Source organism: Oryzias melastigma, linkage group LG4 (assembly GCF_002922805.2).
Source record: "Oryzias melastigma strain HK-1 linkage group LG4, ASM292280v2, whole genome shotgun sequence".
Lineage (NCBI taxonomy): Eukaryota > Metazoa > Chordata > Actinopteri > Beloniformes > Adrianichthyidae > Oryzias > Oryzias melastigma.
This window is the reverse complement of record NC_050515.1, coordinates 13,386,557-13,405,616: the sequence shown is the minus strand read 5'-3', so window position 1 is coordinate 13,405,616 and position 19,060 is coordinate 13,386,557. Positions and strand designations below refer to the sequence as shown.

The following is a 19,060-nucleotide window of genomic DNA, read 5'->3' as shown; positions in this document are numbered from 1 at the left end:
AAGTCTAAGACCAAAAGGTATTTAAAAATATAAATAGATTGGATGAAGGTAATAAGACATTTATTTTATCAAGACATTTACTTGTTTAATATTACCACGTCTAAAACAACCTTATGTTCAAAATAACTTTTTTTAAAAGCTATTAAAAACAGTTCTCAATTAATAACACGCAATATAAAATTATATTGTGAAGATTTTCTATCTTGATGAAAGTCTTTAGTGCTTTACAGCTGTAAGCCATTCATGTGCACACATTCCAAACACTGATAGTAGGGTATTTGGTGATATATCGCAATATTTCATTTGCCGATACTTGCATCTGACAAGCCGATATTTAATTAATTATTTGTGGGTTTCCTTCAACTTTTTCCTCGTAAACCCTCGACCCCTAGTTGGCAAGACAGCGCACTTTGACCACTTCTGCACCGCACCATAACGACAAGATCTCATGAGAACCAGCTTGTTTTAAATGCTCAGTGGTTTTTGTTGTTATAAGACTACTTAGTATGATTTAGGACTATTTAAAAAAAACTAAAAATTGTTCTGGTACAGTCTTGGGATACATTGCGATACTTATCGTGTCACCAGATTCTTGCCAATACACTCCCCTAACTGATAGTAGCAGAACTGCTGCTAACCAGACCATCAGGAACAATGTGAGTGTCATTCCCGATCGGACCAGATAACGTGGGAACTGAACCTCCAATTTATCAATCAGAGGTCAGCCGCCCTCCCTCTGCGCCACAGCTGCCTGTATCATTAAATTACCACGAGATATGATCAGAGATGAAGAAAATGGTTCTTGAAAAAAGCCCTTAGACAACAGCCTTGTTCATCCTTGTTTTTAGGTTTGACTTCTGTTTCCACTTACCACAGGCTGTTCATCATTCCACCTTTACAGCTAATGAGCCATACGTTTGCATCACCTTCAAACAACCCCTGTGAAAGAAGCTTACTTTGACTCAGAGTTGCTTTAGAGAAATTATACTAATAAAGGAATATGTAGACCCCTGAGGACAGACCAGGGGAGGCGAGGCTTTTCAATGCTTTAACTTGTCGCCTCCACCCATAATGTTGCACCTCAAGCTAATACATTTTCCCTTTAACTAAACCAGTATAGATGTTTGCTTGCACTGCGGACAAATATAGAAGTCTATTTAAAAAGATTAAATTCATTTGTTTTCTCTGTGATGGTTGATGGGAATGAAACATTTTACCAAAAAAAAGTTGAAGATAAAAGAAACACATTTGTATTAAGTTTAGTCACACAAAATTACATTTTTCATCCAAGGAGTTTTATTTTAACAAACTGAAACATCCTCCTCTTGTTTAGTCTTCAGATTTTTTTTTATATGAACTTTAAATGACATAATATGGAAAATGTTTTGTTTGCAGTACATTTTCTAACTTTAGTACAAAACTTACATTAGTTGGTCAAGCACATGTCAATAAAAATGACCTTTGGAGTTCAAAACACCACACATTTGTGCTCTTTATCTGCTTTTTGTCGTCTGCATTTACTGTGTAGTAACTGTTAAAATAACCATTTTAAATGTTTAAATTCTTATAAAGAGCTATTCAATGAATGCATTATTGCATCTGTAGTTTGTCACTTTTTATTTCTAGAAAGAAGCCAGCCTAGTTGTTAACATGTAATAAAACATTAACCACTGCCCACTGTTTATTTACCTCTTTGGTTTGGTCTGCTACAATTCACACTGGGGGAATTTCACCCTGCAGCACTCAGTAAACTAGACTCTGCTGCACTAATGGATTTGTGTTTAATGTCAAAGATCTCGTTATCTGGCAGACGGATCTGGACACTCTCACTGGTTTCCTTGCAACTTGTTTGGCTTGACTGGTTTCATTCTGCAGATGGCTACAACGAAGCTCAGTGAGTAACACCTGACATGCAACAGAGTAGATCAGCAGTTTTACTGCAACAAATCCAGACATTTGGTTACTTTGCACCAAAAACTTCAGTCTGAATTAAAAATTAGAAACAACCATTAACGGACGAGCATTTTTTCCCCCTTTATTTTGACTTTTAAAGAGAACATTTAAACGTACAGACTTTCAATACTGACCTCGGATTAAATATTGTCTTTTCCTGAAGTAGGTGAGTTTGGAGGTGTAGTCATTATATACAGCGTTCAAGCCACGGTTCTCCAGCCAGTGCACAGTCGCCACCCCTCTTCCCTGCACCTTAATGGAGAAAACTTTCGTCTCCCTGCGGAGCTCCAGCACCACATGTCCAGACACCACCTCCCCACAGGTGAAGGCTGCATCAGGTGGAGCTTCCAGCTCCACGGAGAAGGACTTGATGGAGCTCATTGTTGTTCCTGTGTGAGGGCAGGATGAAGTTTATGTCTTTTATAGCGTCTTGATTAAATAAATAAAGTTAAAAAATTCAATTTATTATGATATATAATACAGTTACGTAGATTTAACAAACAAGTTATAAATAGTCACTCAAGTATAACAACTTTATCTTATGGTTGTAATGTCATCCTAAATGTGTTATGTACTATAAATAAGTATTGGTAACTTTCTTTTAAAAAATATATTCTTGTTTTGGTATATTAACTTACAAATGTAACTAATAACAACAGCGTGGTGAATTGTGGGTAATATCTATTTATAGGAAGTTAAAACGTGATATTTTTAAGAAACTATAACGAGATTAATACTAAAAACTCCATGTTAATATTAATCACGAGTCTATATGAATTGATTATAATAGATTTTTTTGTCCCGTCTTGCAACTAAGTTGAATAAAAACATGCTGACAAAAAGTCGCAGCCAATCAGGATTTAGAGTGGGCGAATCATTAATAAAATGCGGAATAGTGAATGAAAGAGGCTGAACTCACCGACAGAACGGAGGCTACGTGAGGCTCAGCACGAGGACGACGTTTCTCACAAGAAAAAAAAACCCAACACTGAGTTCTGAACGCTCAATGGAGGACTGGTCTCTTTAAACTAGTGAAAGGTTCCACGCCCCTTCCATGTTAAGCTGTGGCAAATTGTGCCCGCCCGCCCAGTAACGTCAACCAAGGGAGCACCAATCAGCGAGCGTCCAATTGTCACGTGATACAAGTTTGGATTTCATTTGTTGTTTTAGACACCTTGTGCTTTACGGTTTCTTGACACCGCTATTTTGCCTTTGACTTAGAGATATGCATTTTTTAAGGAGAAAAACCAACATATACGCCATTTAAATGTCCTCTATCTTCTATTTTTTTGTATTTTTATTTTTCCATTATTTATGTTATTTTGCTTGATCAAAAAAAGAAAAGTTTAATGTTCACTGAAAACAATATGAGTTAACAATGAGTTTGAGTATGCATCTTTCTTTCTTTTTAAGTTTGTATTTATTTACTTATTTATTTTCGTAAAATAAATGTCTCGCTTTATTTCTTTGAATATTTTTGTGTGGGGCCTTTTGATATTTTGTTTCCTTCAAAACCCTGTTATTTTTATGCTCTTAAGTTAAAGGGTTTAAAAAAATAATACAGGCAATAGTGCAGAGTCTTTTATTTTGGCACATAGTAAATGTAATTTTTTGTATCTTGCTCTGCATCCATTGGAGGTCAGTTTGCATGTAAATTATCTTTTTTTGACAGTCTACTCGACAGGGTGAGTGCTTTGTTTGTGCTACAACACTGACTGTTTTTATGTCACTTACCACTCAGGTGACTTAAGAAAAAACTGATGTTTCTGCAACACAGCAACCCTCTGGGCAGCGAGCATTGACAGTATAAACAGGGAGCAAGTAGGACGTTTAGAAGGGACACAGTCAGAAAACGTAATCTTCTCGATTAATAGTACATGTTAAAGGTTTCAGAATGAAAAGTACTGTATATTAATCCAACTCTTGATCCTTGATGTAAGAACTAAACTAAAGGTTTATGTTTAAACCACTCAACAGTTGAAGCTGGTTCATAGACAGCTTCAGCTCTGTTCTAGGAAAAAATCATATCTGTAAAAGTTGCAAGAATTCTTCTTCAGTTCTCAGAATGAAAAAGATGAGGAGATTTGAGAGTAAAGGGGGAAAAAATCAGGAGAATAAATGTTAAAGGATGCTCTGAAACCACACAAGAAACGCATGGAGTTTTAAAGCGTTAGATGATAACAAGGAGATACGGGCTAATTGTACATTTTAAGTACATTTAAATACTGGATCAGTAAGAAGCACAAGAGAAAACAATCTACTTCTATTCTATTTTACTTATCCTACTGTGTAAGCAGGTTAATTGACTGTTTTAGAGTATATTTTTCTTGAGCCTTTTTTCAGACAGAAGCCCTAGACTGATAAAAATATCAGTGCAACAGACATATCACATATTGCAAATCAATGTTGTTACAAAGCAATAATATTGGGAAAGGCCAAACATGTATGCAAAGCTCAACAGTACAATGTCGTCATAACAGTTGATTCTAACACACTTTTTTATTGCAATATGATAGACCTACAGGTATTTCAACAAATTTTTGTGTGCTTTTGTTTTTTTACGCAATGCTGTGCTGTTGTTTAGTCCAAAATATGGTTAATTCATTTTGAAAATTAAATATCCACACATACAAATATACTTTGAAACAAGATGGCTGTTAAACTTTGTCAATCGTATTCTAATCAAATTTCTTAATTGCTAGATTTTGGTCTTCTATTTTAATTAGCTGGACATTCAATAATGCAGCAACACTATAGTTCATTTTTTGTTAGTAATTGTGAAGGATACAAACAAGGATCAATTTTTATTATAGAATATGTATGGCTTTATTTATGAAAATGCATTAGAGGGCAAAAACATTTTTATTCAACTGGAATGCACAAATAAACCCGATTGTTACAAAATATGTGAAATTTTGTTCATTTTGTGAAGTAAATATCCACATTTGCTGCTTAAATATACAAAAAATTGAAGATTAGATTTTCCACACTTTAAATTTAATTGGGGGTCTTGAAAGGTGCATTTTAAAAGTTTCACTATTATTATCATTATTATCATTGTTATTATTGTTTATTAAAATTTTTGACATTAATTTGTTGACACATTTTAGTATCTTTGGAAACTTCAGGATTAGTTTTTCACAAAAATGAGTGAGGAATCTAAAATGTGACTGTGCTCTGTGTTATATAATGCTTGTTCCAAAAGGGATTTTTTTTTCTCAAAAGTCTGTTAATAATGGATGAGGTTAAATAGTTATTTTTTGATGAATTTTTGATAGTTTCTGAGAACCAACGTTTCAAGAAATTAACCTTCTTTATCTAGAAATGTCCCTTATACTGGGAAAAAAAAAAAAACTTTTTGCTTGTCGTTAAAAATTACCCACTGAAGTAAACCCCCCGAGTGAAAAAAAAGAAAAGAAATTATCATCTTTTTCTTACATAATACCTCTATGTAATACCTCTGAACATGTATTTTCTGATACATTATTGTATCAGTTTTATGTTTTTATATAAAAAAGGACTAATGCGTGATCAAGAATCTGTGAATTTTCTAGATTTGTTTATTAGCTGAAAAGCAAGTAACCCTAAATGATTTTATCAAGCACATCCAATACTTGTATTCACAGTTGTGCTGCTCCACTGAATGTGAACTGCTGAATTTAATGTTTTCTAGAAAACAGACGATTTTAGTGTTATAAGCAGTACTAAAATTAAATAAATAAATAAATAACTTCTCTTGAAAAACAAAATGAGAAAGGCTTGATGGATATCATAAATATATATTAAAAAATTCAAGTCAGTATGTACATACACAGTACTGCATTCATTTAGGTACATATTTTAATCTCCAAGCAAGATGAGGGAGAAACCAAGATCAAAAATATTCCTATGACTCTACAATTAAAAAAAAATTTTTAAATGAAAGCCTCCCCGTTTACTAATGATCACGATAAACCATACCACACATGTGATCTGTATGTAGTGCAGTGCAAGACATTTAGATGGAATACAAAAGCTACAGCTAGTAGAAACTCATAAAAACTATAAAAAGTTTAGCACAAGAATAACGTTTACAATAAAAAAAGAAAATGTAACTAAATGAATTATATGTATTAAATTATATTTTATATATTTTATTATATATAAATCATTAAAAAAAATTACTTTGAAGGGGGGGACAAAAACGGAAGTCACGTGTCTGTTTGTAGCACCGTTTCCGCTCTCTTTTCGTGGAGGCTCTGCTAGCGGCCGGGTGAGTACACGTCGAGTTCATTTTTCAGTTATGCTGTTTTAAACTATAATGAGCTACTGATTCCGACCACACACGTTAAATATTTACTCATAAACACACCATTCACACTAATATTTTACTTTTACGGTTTTAACACGTAAAATGTCGCTCGTCTGAACTGAATTCAACCCTACCTGTCGGCATGTGGTGAGGCCTGACGAGCCCTGGAAGCTAACGGCTAAACGTACGACTACCGCCGGTTTCAAGAAAACACACGACTTAAGTGTTTTTTTAGACATAAAAAGTAAATTCGTTATCGATCAATTCACCGAAGAGTCGTTTTGTTGAAAAAGCTTTTCGATGGACCTCTGTCAAATCTGGCGTAATCTCATTGGCTAGTATCTAGCTGCACTATAGTAGCTATATAGTTTTTCTGCAATATTTAGTAAAAATATATCAATATATATATATATATTTGTTTATTTCAGCCTGCAGCCATGCAGATTTTTGTGAAAACATTGACGGGTAAGACCATCACCCTCGAGGTCGAGGCTTCAGACACTATTGAAAATGTCAAGGCAAAGATCCAGGATAAGGAAGGTAAGTTCATATGGCTAATTTTCATCGATGTTAGTAACTAGTTTTGTCTTTTGTGCTATAGATTAGTAATGCCTTTTTTTATATTGATCTTTATATATTAATAATTGTTTTGTGGTTTTAGATCTATTATTAGTTTAATTTCCTTTTTAAAATCTTCTTGGCAGGAATTCCCCCTGATCAGCAGCGTCTGATTTTTGCTGGAAAGCAGCTGGAGGATGGACGCACCTTGTCAGACTACAACATTCAGAAAGGTGCGGGCTCTTAAACGCAATATTCATTTAGAAATCAAACTACTAAATGTTCTTTTTTTAAGGTGAGATTAATAGAGCTAGTGTATTGTGATCCCTAATCTAACAATATGTTTGTCCACCAGAATCAACCCTTCACTTGGTTCTTCGTCTGCGTGGTGGCATCATTGAGCCTTCCCTCAGACAGCTGGCTCAGAAATACAACTGCGACAAGATGATCTGCCGCAAGTAAGTCCACTCGGTGCTATTAATCAAAATGGCTTTCTAGGTTAGAGAACCCATTTAAGGATATACTAACTTTTTAAGCTTAAAAGTAGAAACGTATTACCCAAGCTGGAATATTTAGTTTATTTGTACATGTTTATATGCAACAGGCTTTTTATTAAAAAAAAATTCTTGTAATTTGTCATTTTTGCAGGTGCTATGCCCGTCTGCACCCACGTGCTGTCAACTGCCGCAAGAAGAAATGTGGCCACACCAACAACCTTCGCCCCAAGAAGAAGCTGAAGTAAACATTTTGATGGAATTGGCATTCTGTGCCATTTTGTGTTAAAATAAATGTTAAAAAAAGGTTCCAGTTGTCATGTTTATTTAGCCTGTGGAGGAAACTAAAGGTGTGGTAAGTTGTGAGTGTAAAAAATAAGGTCATTTAAGATTCAGGCGCAGCTATTAATGTTTTTTTCCCATATTCCCTAAATATATATTCAATCACATTTAAGTTATTACAATTTATTAAATGAAATTATATATTTAAACATGTTTTCTGATAGTTGAGGCAGCTTAAGTTAGTTTTTCTGGTGAAAGCTTAAGATTCATAGCTCTACAGTGGGAAGGTTACCTGTAATTGTGGGCATCTAGGGAAATCTATTTAAACAAATCCTCATTCTATTTATAAAATACACAATTTAGGTTTTGAAGCAAAAGTTGCAGCTGTCTAAAATTTAAAGTCCTTTGCTTTAGTTTAATCTGGCTTTGACAACAGATTTTGTGACAACTTCATATTGGAGTTCATGTACTGCACTAATGGACTAAATCACATTACAAATTGCTTCAAAAGAAGGAAAACCAGAATTGAAATGTCTTGTTTTTTATTTTGACAGATTCTGAAGGATTCTGAAGGATTTATGGTTTATACCACCACTATATGAACCAATAGCTGGTTTGATTTCCTGCTATATTTTATAAGTTATCTTAAATTTTGCATGCTTGTTGATGAGTTCACACAAGACATTTATTTTAGATCCATGAAAGAAATCAGAAAATACTGTGGTGGGACTGCAGTTTTTTAAAAATCAAGATGTGTATCTAATCTATTATTTCCACAGTTTTTGTGTTATAAAAGTGGCGAATGAGAACTGGTTCATCAAAATCAAACCTTTTCACTGATCTCTAAAGCACTTCAAAATTCACATTTATTTCTATCTTTAAATGCAATTTAATCCAATCATTCTAAAAAAGAAATCAGATCATTATCAATGTAAATTTAGGTGTATGGGACTTGGTGATAAATTAAGTTTCTTACAAATGATTAGAAAACTTGGTTGAACCTTTTTATTTCTATGTAACTAAAGATTTGAAAGATGGCGGCAAAAATAAATCATTCCACTCATTTCATTTCCATTTACTGTGTGAATCTCAAACCCTTAAAAGTAAAAATGCTTAAATTTTTTTTCTTGACTAAGTCTTGAAATAGATTTTATCTCAAGGAATTTCCTGGTAAAATAAAAGTTAAATAATAAATTAAAAGTATTAGTACAGACAAGTTCCAAATGGGGATTTTTTTGTCCATAAATAATTGGAAAATAAGGTTTTGGTGGAAAATGTTTGTGTTGGAAATGTGATAGATTCATGTAGTGCTAATATGACATTTATATAAAAGCCTCTTCAAACTTTAAGGTCCTGTTTTTCTTTTTTACTGAATCTTAATTACAGCATACAAAACACCTATAATAGTAAATGTCGATTCAGCGAAATAGTTCAATACTTTATTTGGCAATTTTTGTATCGATTTAAAATACTACCAAGGTGATATTTATTTAAAAGCAAACATGTATTTCAGTCTTACTTTTGTTTTCCACTTAAATATTTCCTAAATTACCAAAAGAAAAGCACTATGAATTTGCTCGGGTAAAAACAGATACAGTATCAGTGCCTAATGCTCTGATCATCAAATAAAATGCATTTTACTGTTTTACTTTAGTGAAAAATGTATTAATATTCAGATAATTATTTAGTCATATTAAAAAAAGGTGAAATATTGTCTGATACTGTCCTGAGAGATATCGCGATGTGGATCGTATAGAATAGAATAGAATAGCAATACTTTATTCATCCCAGGTTGGGAAATTAGGAAATTAGTATCGCCAGACTCTTGTCAGCACAACACCCCCTACAATCTACAGTTTCCTGTTCTAAGACAAAACTTGTTCATAAGCAACTTTGGATTGACAACTGAAATAAATTACAATAGTTTTAAAAAGTCTCCAATGAAGAATCAGTAAAACAACAATAAGCACATTTGAAACAAATTGTTAGATTTTTAATGTGTGGATATATTTCAGAGAAACTGATCAAAAGACTAGAGATGTTTTTGGTTTTTGACAAAAAATGTTTTGTTTGCACAAAAACACAAACATGATGCAGCTTTTTTCTTTTGAACATTTAGAGTTTTGAAATTAGTTCCTATATTTAATATGCTCAACTATTAGAATCCATCCTAAATTAAATTCTTCTGAAAGGATAAAACACTCCAACAAAAGTGAATTGATATGGCAGTTTTAATGTGTAAACCAGTTTAGTACAAATATAAGGGAACCGTCTCACATTTTCAAACTCCATTCAAGCACATTTACTCTAATGAGTCTGCAATTGTCAGTTCACTTACTTCTTCTTTTATTATCCTCAATGAACATTTACTTAAATGAAAGTAACTGCAGCACTCTGAGGTATTTGGAGTTGTTAAAGGTCGAACATTTGAGTCGAAAACTAGTTCAACTTAAAAATGAATGAAACCGAGGATTGCCGTCCTCTTTCCCTGCGCGGTTTGTTCTGGTTCCTGTTTCCTCCGCGTGATGGTCAGCTCAGTTCAGTTCTATAGTGTCATCAAATGAGGAATTGACAAACGCAGGCCCAAGAATGACGTTGAGACAAGCATCATTTGTGTTAGAGGTATAAAAAACAGATTCTTAGGGTAGTTTTAAAATGTTTTGCCGTTAATAATTAGCCAAAAAGATCAGGTGAGAATATTTTGTTACAAAACAGAGCAGTGAGCAAAACCATAAACCGTTCTTAAATACAGAAATCTGATTGTTGATGAAACAGGAACTACCTCTGCAAGGATCACATTTATTGTGTTCATTTGCTTCGACTAATCCTTGACAGATAATGAAGAAAAACATTTATCTAGCCCTGTCGGCTGTCAAGTACTATAAAAACTACTGGAAATATCTATTGTTTGCCAGTTGAGTGATTTCTTTACCCCGGAGAGCCACAGCTCGTCCTAAAAGTGTTTATGTGATGGTTAAAACTGCGTTTGAACACCTATTTCTAACCTCAAAACAACCTTAAACTATAAGTCATAAATTATGTGGATACCACCAGAAAAACACGCAACAAGGCAATACAAGCGAGTCGTCGTCATAACGGAGCGGTTACATTTACGCTGCAGATGATGAGAGAAAACGCATCTTGACGTGATGTCGGCCGTCGCTGCCTCATCAGATGCAAAGAACTGCTCCTTATTTGTACCTCGGTTAAGGTCGCAGAGAAATCTATAGCTAATCAGTGGCTGAGAAGCGAAGATCAATATATTTTGTGCATCTGAAGTTCACATCTACCGCTGACAGACAAGTTAGTTAAGTACCAATTTACTACAGCTAATGTGGTTGTGCCGTTTTACTCCAGCAGCCTAGACAGAGATTCACAGGTATGGGGGCGGGGCCTCTGCAGAGCTCATGCACTGCTCTCATCTATGCTATGTGGCTGCACTTCTTGTTCTTGAGATCATCATCACTACAATAGCAGAAAAAGGTAGGTCTGGTTGGATCTCTCAGACGAATGTAAACACACAAAAACAAAAAGTTGGCACAAACATTATCAAGTGCAATTGCAGATTCAACATCAGGGCAGCTTCTCAGGCACGTCAGAGTCTTTACGGGGTTTCTTCTCTTCCTCTGGCAGTCGGCGCACACTTCCCATCGCAACGGTGCGTAGCCAATCAATGAACATGAATAATAGAATAAGTGTGGAGTTCTAACAAAACTTGGACGGAGACAGTTTGATGCTGGCGATCCCCAGAAGACGGAGTTTAAGCAAATCTCTGAGAGTGCTGATGTTAGCTGGTGTGAAGTCCCTGCTGCTGGCTGTAGACTGGAGCCATGGCTGTGACCGCTCGCTCTCTGGGTGCATCTCCACAGGGAAGAAGCAGGTGTTTTTAAAGTATTTCACAAGCTAATATGTATAAAAAATACATATTTAAAAGGAAAACTTTAATAACAAACGTGGGGAAAACTGTATGAGTCATTCTATGAATCTCATTTTGAAGCTAATAAAGCATTAAGTTGATGAAACATCGTCCTTTTGTAGTGTTTGTGTCCATACATGACTTTAAACCTTCTGTTTTATCCCTGTACAGGTATAGGATTAAATCTGTGTCTAATACTGCTTTGAATTAATAATGAAAATATTAAAAATGAGCAGCTTTACTACAAAATGAAGATCAGAATCTAAACGAAGAAGCCAAAACAGAGAAGTAACGATTGTTCTGCACCTTCTAGGAGTTTCTGACAGCTACCTGCACAGACAAAAAAGTGGCTAAACTCACGTGGAATTTTAACCGTATTGCTTTGATTTTTGCTCTGCTCGCCCCGATTAAACAAAAATCAAGGCTGTGTGGAAAAAAAGTAATGGCTAGCTGTGGAGAAGCACCCCCCCCGCTCCGACGGTGACCACTAGTCCACCAGTTTAGCCAGGCTCTTTCTCAGGCCTTTCAGGTCACCGATTTTGATGTCCAGAACCTCTATGACTCGCCGAACTTCCACCTCCGCCTGCTCTTGCTCCTCTCTGCTGGAAGCCAGCGTTTTTTCAGCGCTGTGGACGCGATTCTCCAGCTCGACGTTCCGCCTCTCCAGATCCTGCAGAAACATTCAAAGTTGCTTGTAAATCTACTTTGTAATACAATAATTTTTTTTGTTTGTTGTCTACTTTTTTTAATTATTGCTTCTATGTTTATGAATTTACTGATGTGGTTTTCTATTGACAAGCCATCTGTGTTGTTTCTGTATCTGCCCTCTGCTATCCTCTGGATCGATTTAACTAGTTTTTTTTTTTCATTTCCAGAAGCTCTTGTGTAAAATAAATTAATTCAGTTTCTGAGTATTTCTTTATTTAAATCATTGGGAATCAGCAGCAGATGAAAATCCAATTGGAAAAAAGCTTGTTGGACAAATTAAAGTTGGTGTTGTGAGCTAGCAGTAAGGAATGTAAAACGGATGACGGGAAGTAGGGGTGGGCTTACTCCACGTGCAACACTCACAGGTTTTTCTGACCACAGGAGCTCCCAAAACTCACAAATAGGCGGATTCTGGGGCTCCAGCAGTGTTCATCGCTTTACTAAAATTGATCATCAACCTTAAAATGCTCGGTTTGATGGCTACTGTCTCAAATATACTTAAGAGTCACAATCACAGAAAAAGAAGGTAAAGCACAACAAAACTGAGTGAGTGCTTCAATCCTGTGAGGCTTAAACTGATGATTTCATCATTAAAGGACACCTGAAAGTCCCAAAAGAGCTACTCCACCCCTTCACTGTCATACACACTAACATGACTCCTGCTGCTCTGCAGAGACTATGTTCCAGAAAACAACAGATTTTTTGATAAAGGCTAAAAACGGCATAATTAAAATTAAAAGATCACTGAGAATTTTAACTAAAATAGATCAAAACATGATTGGAGTGGGACTTTAAATGCAAGTATTGCATTGCTTTTTCCACAACTGTTGTGAAAAAAAAAAAATGTTTTACATATAACTGTGTCGGGCTTTGCAGCAGATGCAGAGAAAGACTGAAAAAGCAGAATCCATGCTGATTTGGACCGGTAAAGTTTTACTTGAAATTTTTAAACTATTAACCACCAAAATCACTTTGCTTTAAAGACGTTAAAATGCAAATGTAATCCGTTTCACAGCTTTCTCAAAAGATCCCCGTGTGCCAAATAAACCACCAGACAGCTTGTAGAATGAGCACAAGGACCGCAAAGGTCAAAGAATATTAAACATAATTCATAACTGACACCGCTGGTAAAAATGATAAAGGACTTCATATAGCCAATGCAATATGCATCAGATTCAATCTTTCCCATTGACATTGAATTTTTGTATAATTTGTTTTCTCCTTGAAGAAGCCGTTCACTGTTCTGATTCTTATTTATCGTTGTTGTTTTTTTCAACTGCCTCATATTATTGATTGATTTTAGATTAAAAAAGGAAAATAAATACATCAAAAGGATCAAAAATATGCTAATAATTGTATTCATAAAGATCTTTAGATAAAAAAACAGGAAATGAGTGCATCTACAAAAGAAACCTGAAATCCATCCATCTTACCGTCTTGTCTGCTAAACAATAACCATCACAACAGAAAGAAAACGATGTGATGATCCTTCACCTCATTTGATAGATGCGTCCCTCTGAGGGGCTTAAAGAAGGTGAACTTCTCCCAGCAGGAAAATCACAATTAAGTTTGTTGAAGGTAAATGTCATCCTATTCAAATGAGATGTGCTGAAACCTTAAATATGTACTTTTGTCAAAGCAGAGGAACCAGAGTCAACATGGCTCACATCACTGATATTTCACTCATTCTGCAAAAGTTTGTTGGAACAAGTTGGAACGGCACAAAGACTGTTTGGTCTGCATTAAAAAGGCAAAAAGAAAAAGCAGCAAAATACATAAATATGAGGGAAAAAAGGCTTTTTAGAGTGTTTTAGTAAAATATTCACCTGGAGTCTCAGTATGGCCTCCTCCTTCTCCTTCTCCAGCTCACCCACATCTGTTTTCTTACTCTGCAGACTCTGAATTTCCTGAAAACATGGACAATAAGAAGGTAATTGGGGTGCCTCAGGTTCAACATCAGTGGAACGTATGATCTAAAAATAAAGCCTTCAGGAAAAAAGGGAACTTAACAGGACTAGTTTCCTTAATAAGGATTATGTCAAAGTGAGCGGCATTTAAAAAATATTTAGACATTTCTGCACCCAGTATTAATACATTTGAGCTTAAATAGCTGGTGATCCAAATGTTTTTATTGTGTGGCTCTTTTTCAATAAATGTCTAATTTAATTATGAATGAAGCAATAAAACAGCTCCAACAAAATTCAGATGTTAAGTGACATAATATTTTTTCAATTAAAAAAAAAACTTTTTTTTTATTTAATTCAAATGTCTACAGTTTATTGTTTTCAACATAGATGCAAAAATGTAAATTAAAATGAGTTTCTTTTGAAATATCTGCAAACTCGTTTTTGCCATTCAAGGTTTGTGACACTTGAGTGAGAAATGTAAAAATGTTAATGCACCAACAGCATAGAAGGACTCAAGTAATCTTAAAGACTGCTTTTCAGAAACATGCCCCGGCATTTATGTACAAATTACTTAGCGGCTAAAGGCTTCCAGCAATTGTCTCCACTGTAAGCGACTATCAGACAGACACTGAGGCCCACACACTCAGCTTGCTGCTGGCAGTGTCTCATGAATGTGGTTGTATTCCAGGATTACTTTCAACTCTTAAATTCTCTTTAATGAGATGGCAAATCGATGTGGACAGCATGCAGTGAAGGGAGAGGACTTGGGGACTTGCCTGGTCTTTGGCTCTGAGCAAAGCTTCCAGCTCTTCCAGAGAGCGACTCAGCTCCTCTTTATCAGGCTGACCAGCAGCGGGGTGCCCCAGCTGGGCCTCCAGCTCTGCCACCTGGAACACAAAAACACAAGAACACAGTCAACGTTTGAGCAGGGGAAGTTTTAAACTGATAAATAAAAGCAGGAAGGAAAATCTCTGAAAGCAATTTGACGAAAGCGTCGACTCTAAATAGGACCTGTCTCGGTATAATGTACTGAATGGATGAGTATGAGACAAACCATATTTTATTCAGTTTATGAAAGAGAGGACAGGGTGACAGTGGATGAATTGGTGCGTATTATCAGGCACACACAGAGAGCACACGTCTCCAAAAAGGAAAGCAGCTATTAGAAGGAGTCAACCCAAACAGAACCAGAACTGATGAACTAAATGACAACTGGAGTCGGTTTCTGAATGAAGCATTTTATTGTTGTCTTGTTTTTAAAAAACAATCAGCTGTTATGATTTTGATAGAAGCTCTATTTTGTTTACAATCGGGTGACGGGGAAAATTGTCTTAATTAAAAAAGTATTTGCAAGAAAACGATACACAACAAACCACAATAACTTAAAGGCGAAGCAAATACTTCAGGGTGAACCAAGGCCAAAATGAACCCCACAATTTAGATGTGAATTGCTGTCGCTCTGTAGAAACTCTGTCCTAGAAAACAACAGTTTTTTGATTTTGGCTAAAAACAGCAGAGTTATCCTTTAAAAGATCAATGGGAACGCTTTTAAAATACATCAAGTGATGATTAGAGAGGAACTTTAGCCTTTTTTTTATCATTTAGCTATAACCTCTTCCTATTTATTTTAAAATTTGTTATTTAAAAAAAATAAAGCAAACATTACAGAGATGGCTTTTGTGCTGTCACTTTAAACTTGCTGTACTTTGATACACTACAAAAATAAGTTCCCTTAGAGATAAGTACACATTCTTCAAATCTGAAAAACAAAAGTTAAAGTCTCAGTAGTTGTCATACATTAAATGTGTTATATTTGTTCTCTGTATTTGGCCCACCCTCTGGGGGAGCGGTGAGCTGCAGACACAAGCTCCTGGACCCATTTTTCTTTGGTATAACAGTCTGTATTTGAACTCACAACCCTCCAAATCTCAGGGCGGACACTCTACCACAAGGCCGCTGAACTGGTAAAAAAAAAAAAAAAAAATCTACCAATGGAGTAAAATAAAAACTGTCATATCAAGAATTCTTCTTAAAACTATTCACTAAGACATGAGCTCTTAAATTAAGATTATTTTCCTACAGAAAAACTTTCTTGATTTTCAAGACAGAAAATAAAATGTTTTCTCGTAAGCCTTTTTACTTTTTTAATTTTCAGTTTTTGCTGTGAAAATCCATCATTTTTAAAGACTTCACAGGACTTCTATACTCACGTTTCTTTTGAAGTATGAAGACATTTGAACAGAAAGACTACAGTTCCAGACTGAGCCCTGCAGGAGAGTCTTTATTTTTGCAGAATATGAACTGATTGTTCCAGAAAATCAGGAGAGGCTCATCCAACAACCAGTTATTATTTACTTACACACACATATACACACATATCTCAGAAGTGATTTGCACCACAAACAAACGTCCAGGTTCTATGTGTCATTAACCCACCTCCATCAGCATCACTCTGCTCAGCAATCTTTAAAGGAATCAAGGACAACTTTTATTTATTCCCCCTCTCCATATCTGGCTCCATGTTCCTCACACACTCACACACACTGCTTCAGTGGAAAATGAGCCTTACTGCCAATACCCACAGAACGGATGCATTTTGCCTTGGAGACTTTAGTAATTGAAGGATGCGACCTGGCAAAAGATTTGGATGAAAAATTTTGGTCCCAACCCGACCCACTTCCCTGAGTTTCACATATAAATGGAAACGGTTCAGATTGTGATGGTTTGACAAAACAAGGTCAATCTGTTCAGTCGGTCTGAAGCCTGAACACGAGGCGAGGTCAAGTTTTCAGGCCACACTGCATTAGTCCAGCCAGGTTTGAGGCTCTTTTTAGTGAAAAGAGGAATCACACAAAACTAGGATGCAGTTTGGATGCAGCCTGTTTGCTCTGTGTGTGTTATGGGATGCACAAAGTGAGAGTTTTTACACATGCCGACAGAGCACTTTCACCTTAACAGATGGGTTGGTTGCTGTGCATTTATAGTTGAAGGAATATCAGAAGAAAACAACTTTTTTTACTGTTAAAAACTAAATTAAAATGAATATTTTTTGCATTATTGAAAGCAAGAGTTGCATAGTAGATGATTTTATGTATTTTCCTAATCACTTCAGTTAATTAATTTGTAAGTAAATTATTATAATGGATAGTGTAGGCTTATTGAATCTTTAAACTAAAAAGAAAACTCCAGATCCTTCCATGTAAAGCTTGAGATGTTTCTGAGATGATTTGAGTTCATTTGGATGCATATGAAGGACCACAAACATTTTTTTGTACATAATGGGGACATTAAGAGGATTCCTCCAAGATAGCAGAGAAACAATCATGTTCCTTCATAAGTGTAGCTCATCCTTATGTGCAATTTCCAGATGCCTCGAGGTCCCTGGTCCGTGTTTGTGGACAATAATGCGCAAAAAGAAAAGAAAGAAAGAAATCATCATACTGCTCAGGAAGTAGATAGGTTTTAAGTCCCAAATAGAAATGTTTCTTGGTGCAAAATGTGAAACCCAGTCCCAGAATAACAGCTAAAGAGCATGTGAAAATGTTGGAAGACGGTGACCTTTTTTAAGTCCTGTTTCGCCTCAAGTTAAACCGTTGCTTTTGTAGCTGGAAGGGTTTAGTTTAAAACTGTCATAAAAACCCTTTTCAACTTTACATGAAGACAAAACTCTTGATTTGTGGAGACATTTCCTGAGGCTGATGAAATAAAAACAGAATTGTTCAGCCATGATGGTAAACAGTACGATTGGAGGAGGAAAAAGGGCAAATCTTTGAGACATCGGATCACTATCCCAAAGCTGTGGGGGGTGGTAGTGTCATGATTTGGGGCGTCTTTGCTGTGACTGCTGCAAAGTAACAAAGTTTTGGATCCATCAGCCAAGACAAGTCAGTGAAGACAAAACATCCCTTAAAAAAAAAGTTCAGCACGCTGTCTTGTGGGGTCCAGATGACCCCACTTTTAATGTAAACATGACTAGAGTAGCACAAGAGTTACAGCTTGAATCTTAAAGAGAGACAATTACTCAAAGAATTCCTCCAAAATATGTTGAGTGTGGCTTTAGAACTATAAAGGAAAGGTAATGGAGTGTCCATCACTACATATCTTCAACCCCAAGACTTTAGAAATAAGTGGGATCAAGAGACGCCACAACCTAACCTTACACCAGTTTTGCCAACGCATTGTTAACCCTTGTGCTATCCTGGGTATGTTGACCATCTGGACCCCACGAGACAGTGATTCCAGTGGTGTCCAAGGCAGGCATGAAATCCTGTCCACCTTCATCCACATTTGTCATGGGAGGAATAACACGTCAATGGAAGGTTTGGGTCATCTGGACCCCATAAGATAGAACAAGGGTTAAGGACCCAACCGTGTCACTTTTAGACGTTTTGGGTGTCCCCAACTCATCATTTTTTGACATGCTGCCTGTTCCCATTAAATCATGGGTCCCCAACCTCTGGACCGAGGGCCAGAACTGGTCCAGTAACCATCCGCGTCACTTTTTGACGTTTTGGGTGTCCCCAACTCATCATTTTTTGACGTGCCAACTGTTTCCATTAAATCACGGGTCCCCAACCTCTGGACCGAGGGCCAGAACTGGTACAGTAACCATCCTTTCCATCACTTTTTGACGTTTTGGGGATCCCCAACTAGTTGTTTATTGACGTGCCGACTGTTTCCATTAAATCACGGGTCCCCAACCTCTGGGCGGCAAACTGGAACGGGTCAGGACTAGGAAGCGGGGGACACTGGTACCCTATCCCTAACCCGGTACCGGTTCACATCCGGGCCCGTTTGCGTCCAGTATCTGGTGCTACGTCCGGTCCCAGGTGAGGGTACCGAAACCAGCCGCGTCTCGAGGACCAGTCCGCGTGTGGTACCGCGTACCAAAGGTTGTGTACCCTTGGTTTTACAAACAGTAAGCACATCAAAAAAAAAAAAAAAAAAAAAA

At 36.2% G+C, this 19,060-nt stretch overlaps 3 protein-coding genes across 8 annotated transcripts in view; 1 reads left to right on the top strand and 2 right to left on the bottom strand.

Moving 5' to 3' along the window:
* Positions 1-1,339: 1,339 nt before the first annotated feature.
* On the bottom strand, positions 1,340-3,063 carry LOC112150610 (arrestin domain-containing protein 2). Its single transcript, XM_024279028.2, has 3 exons — positions 2,873-3,063; positions 2,088-2,342; positions 1,340-1,905 (listed from the first exon to the last, which is right to left on the bottom strand). Exons 2-3 carry the CDS (start codon positions 2,332-2,334, stop codon positions 1,892-1,894), a joined length of 261 nt encoding a protein of 86 aa, XP_024134796.1. The 5' UTR covers positions 2,335-2,342; positions 2,873-3,063; the 3' UTR covers positions 1,340-1,891.
* Positions 3,064-6,083: 3,020 nt separating this feature from the next.
* uba52 (ubiquitin A-52 residue ribosomal protein fusion product 1) lies at positions 6,084-7,605 on the top strand. Its single transcript, XM_024279027.2, has 5 exons — positions 6,084-6,205; positions 6,673-6,784; positions 6,949-7,035; positions 7,158-7,260; positions 7,451-7,605. Exons 2-5 carry the CDS (start codon positions 6,682-6,684, stop codon positions 7,542-7,544), a joined length of 387 nt encoding a protein of 128 aa, XP_024134795.1. The 5' UTR covers positions 6,084-6,205; positions 6,673-6,681; the 3' UTR covers positions 7,545-7,605.
* A 2,186-nt stretch (positions 7,606-9,791) lies between these two features.
* The window catches only part of LOC112150603 (homer protein homolog 3), a 63,232-nt gene continuing 53,963 nt past the window's right edge, over positions 9,792-19,060 (bottom strand). For all 6 annotated transcript variants that reach the window (XM_024279017.1, XM_024279022.1, XM_024279018.1 and 3 more), the window contains 3 exons: positions 14,886-14,996; positions 14,029-14,109; positions 9,792-12,164 (listed from right to left, as the gene is read on the bottom strand). In XM_024279017.1, coding sequence (XP_024134785.1) covers positions 11,982-12,164; positions 14,029-14,109; positions 14,886-14,996 — 375 coding nt within the window. In that variant the 3' untranslated portion in view covers positions 9,792-11,981. The remainder of the gene's footprint in view (positions 12,165-14,028; positions 14,110-14,885; positions 14,997-19,060) is intronic.

Coding starts and splice junctions, on each gene's coding strand:
- LOC112150610 (XM_024279028.2), bottom strand. CDS start 2,334: ATGAGCTCCATCAAGTCCTTCTCCGTGGAGCTGGAAGCTCCACCTGAT.
- uba52 (XM_024279027.2), top strand. CDS start 6,682: ATGCAGATTTTTGTGAAAACATTGACGGGTAAGACCATCACCCTCGAG. Junction 7,036..7,157: donor AGACTACAACATTCAGAAAG/GTGCGGGCTCTT, acceptor TTTGTCCACCAG/AATCAACCCTTCACTTGGTT. Junction 7,261..7,450: donor GACAAGATGATCTGCCGCAA/GTAAGTCCACTC, acceptor TCATTTTTGCAG/GTGCTATGCCCGTCTGCACC.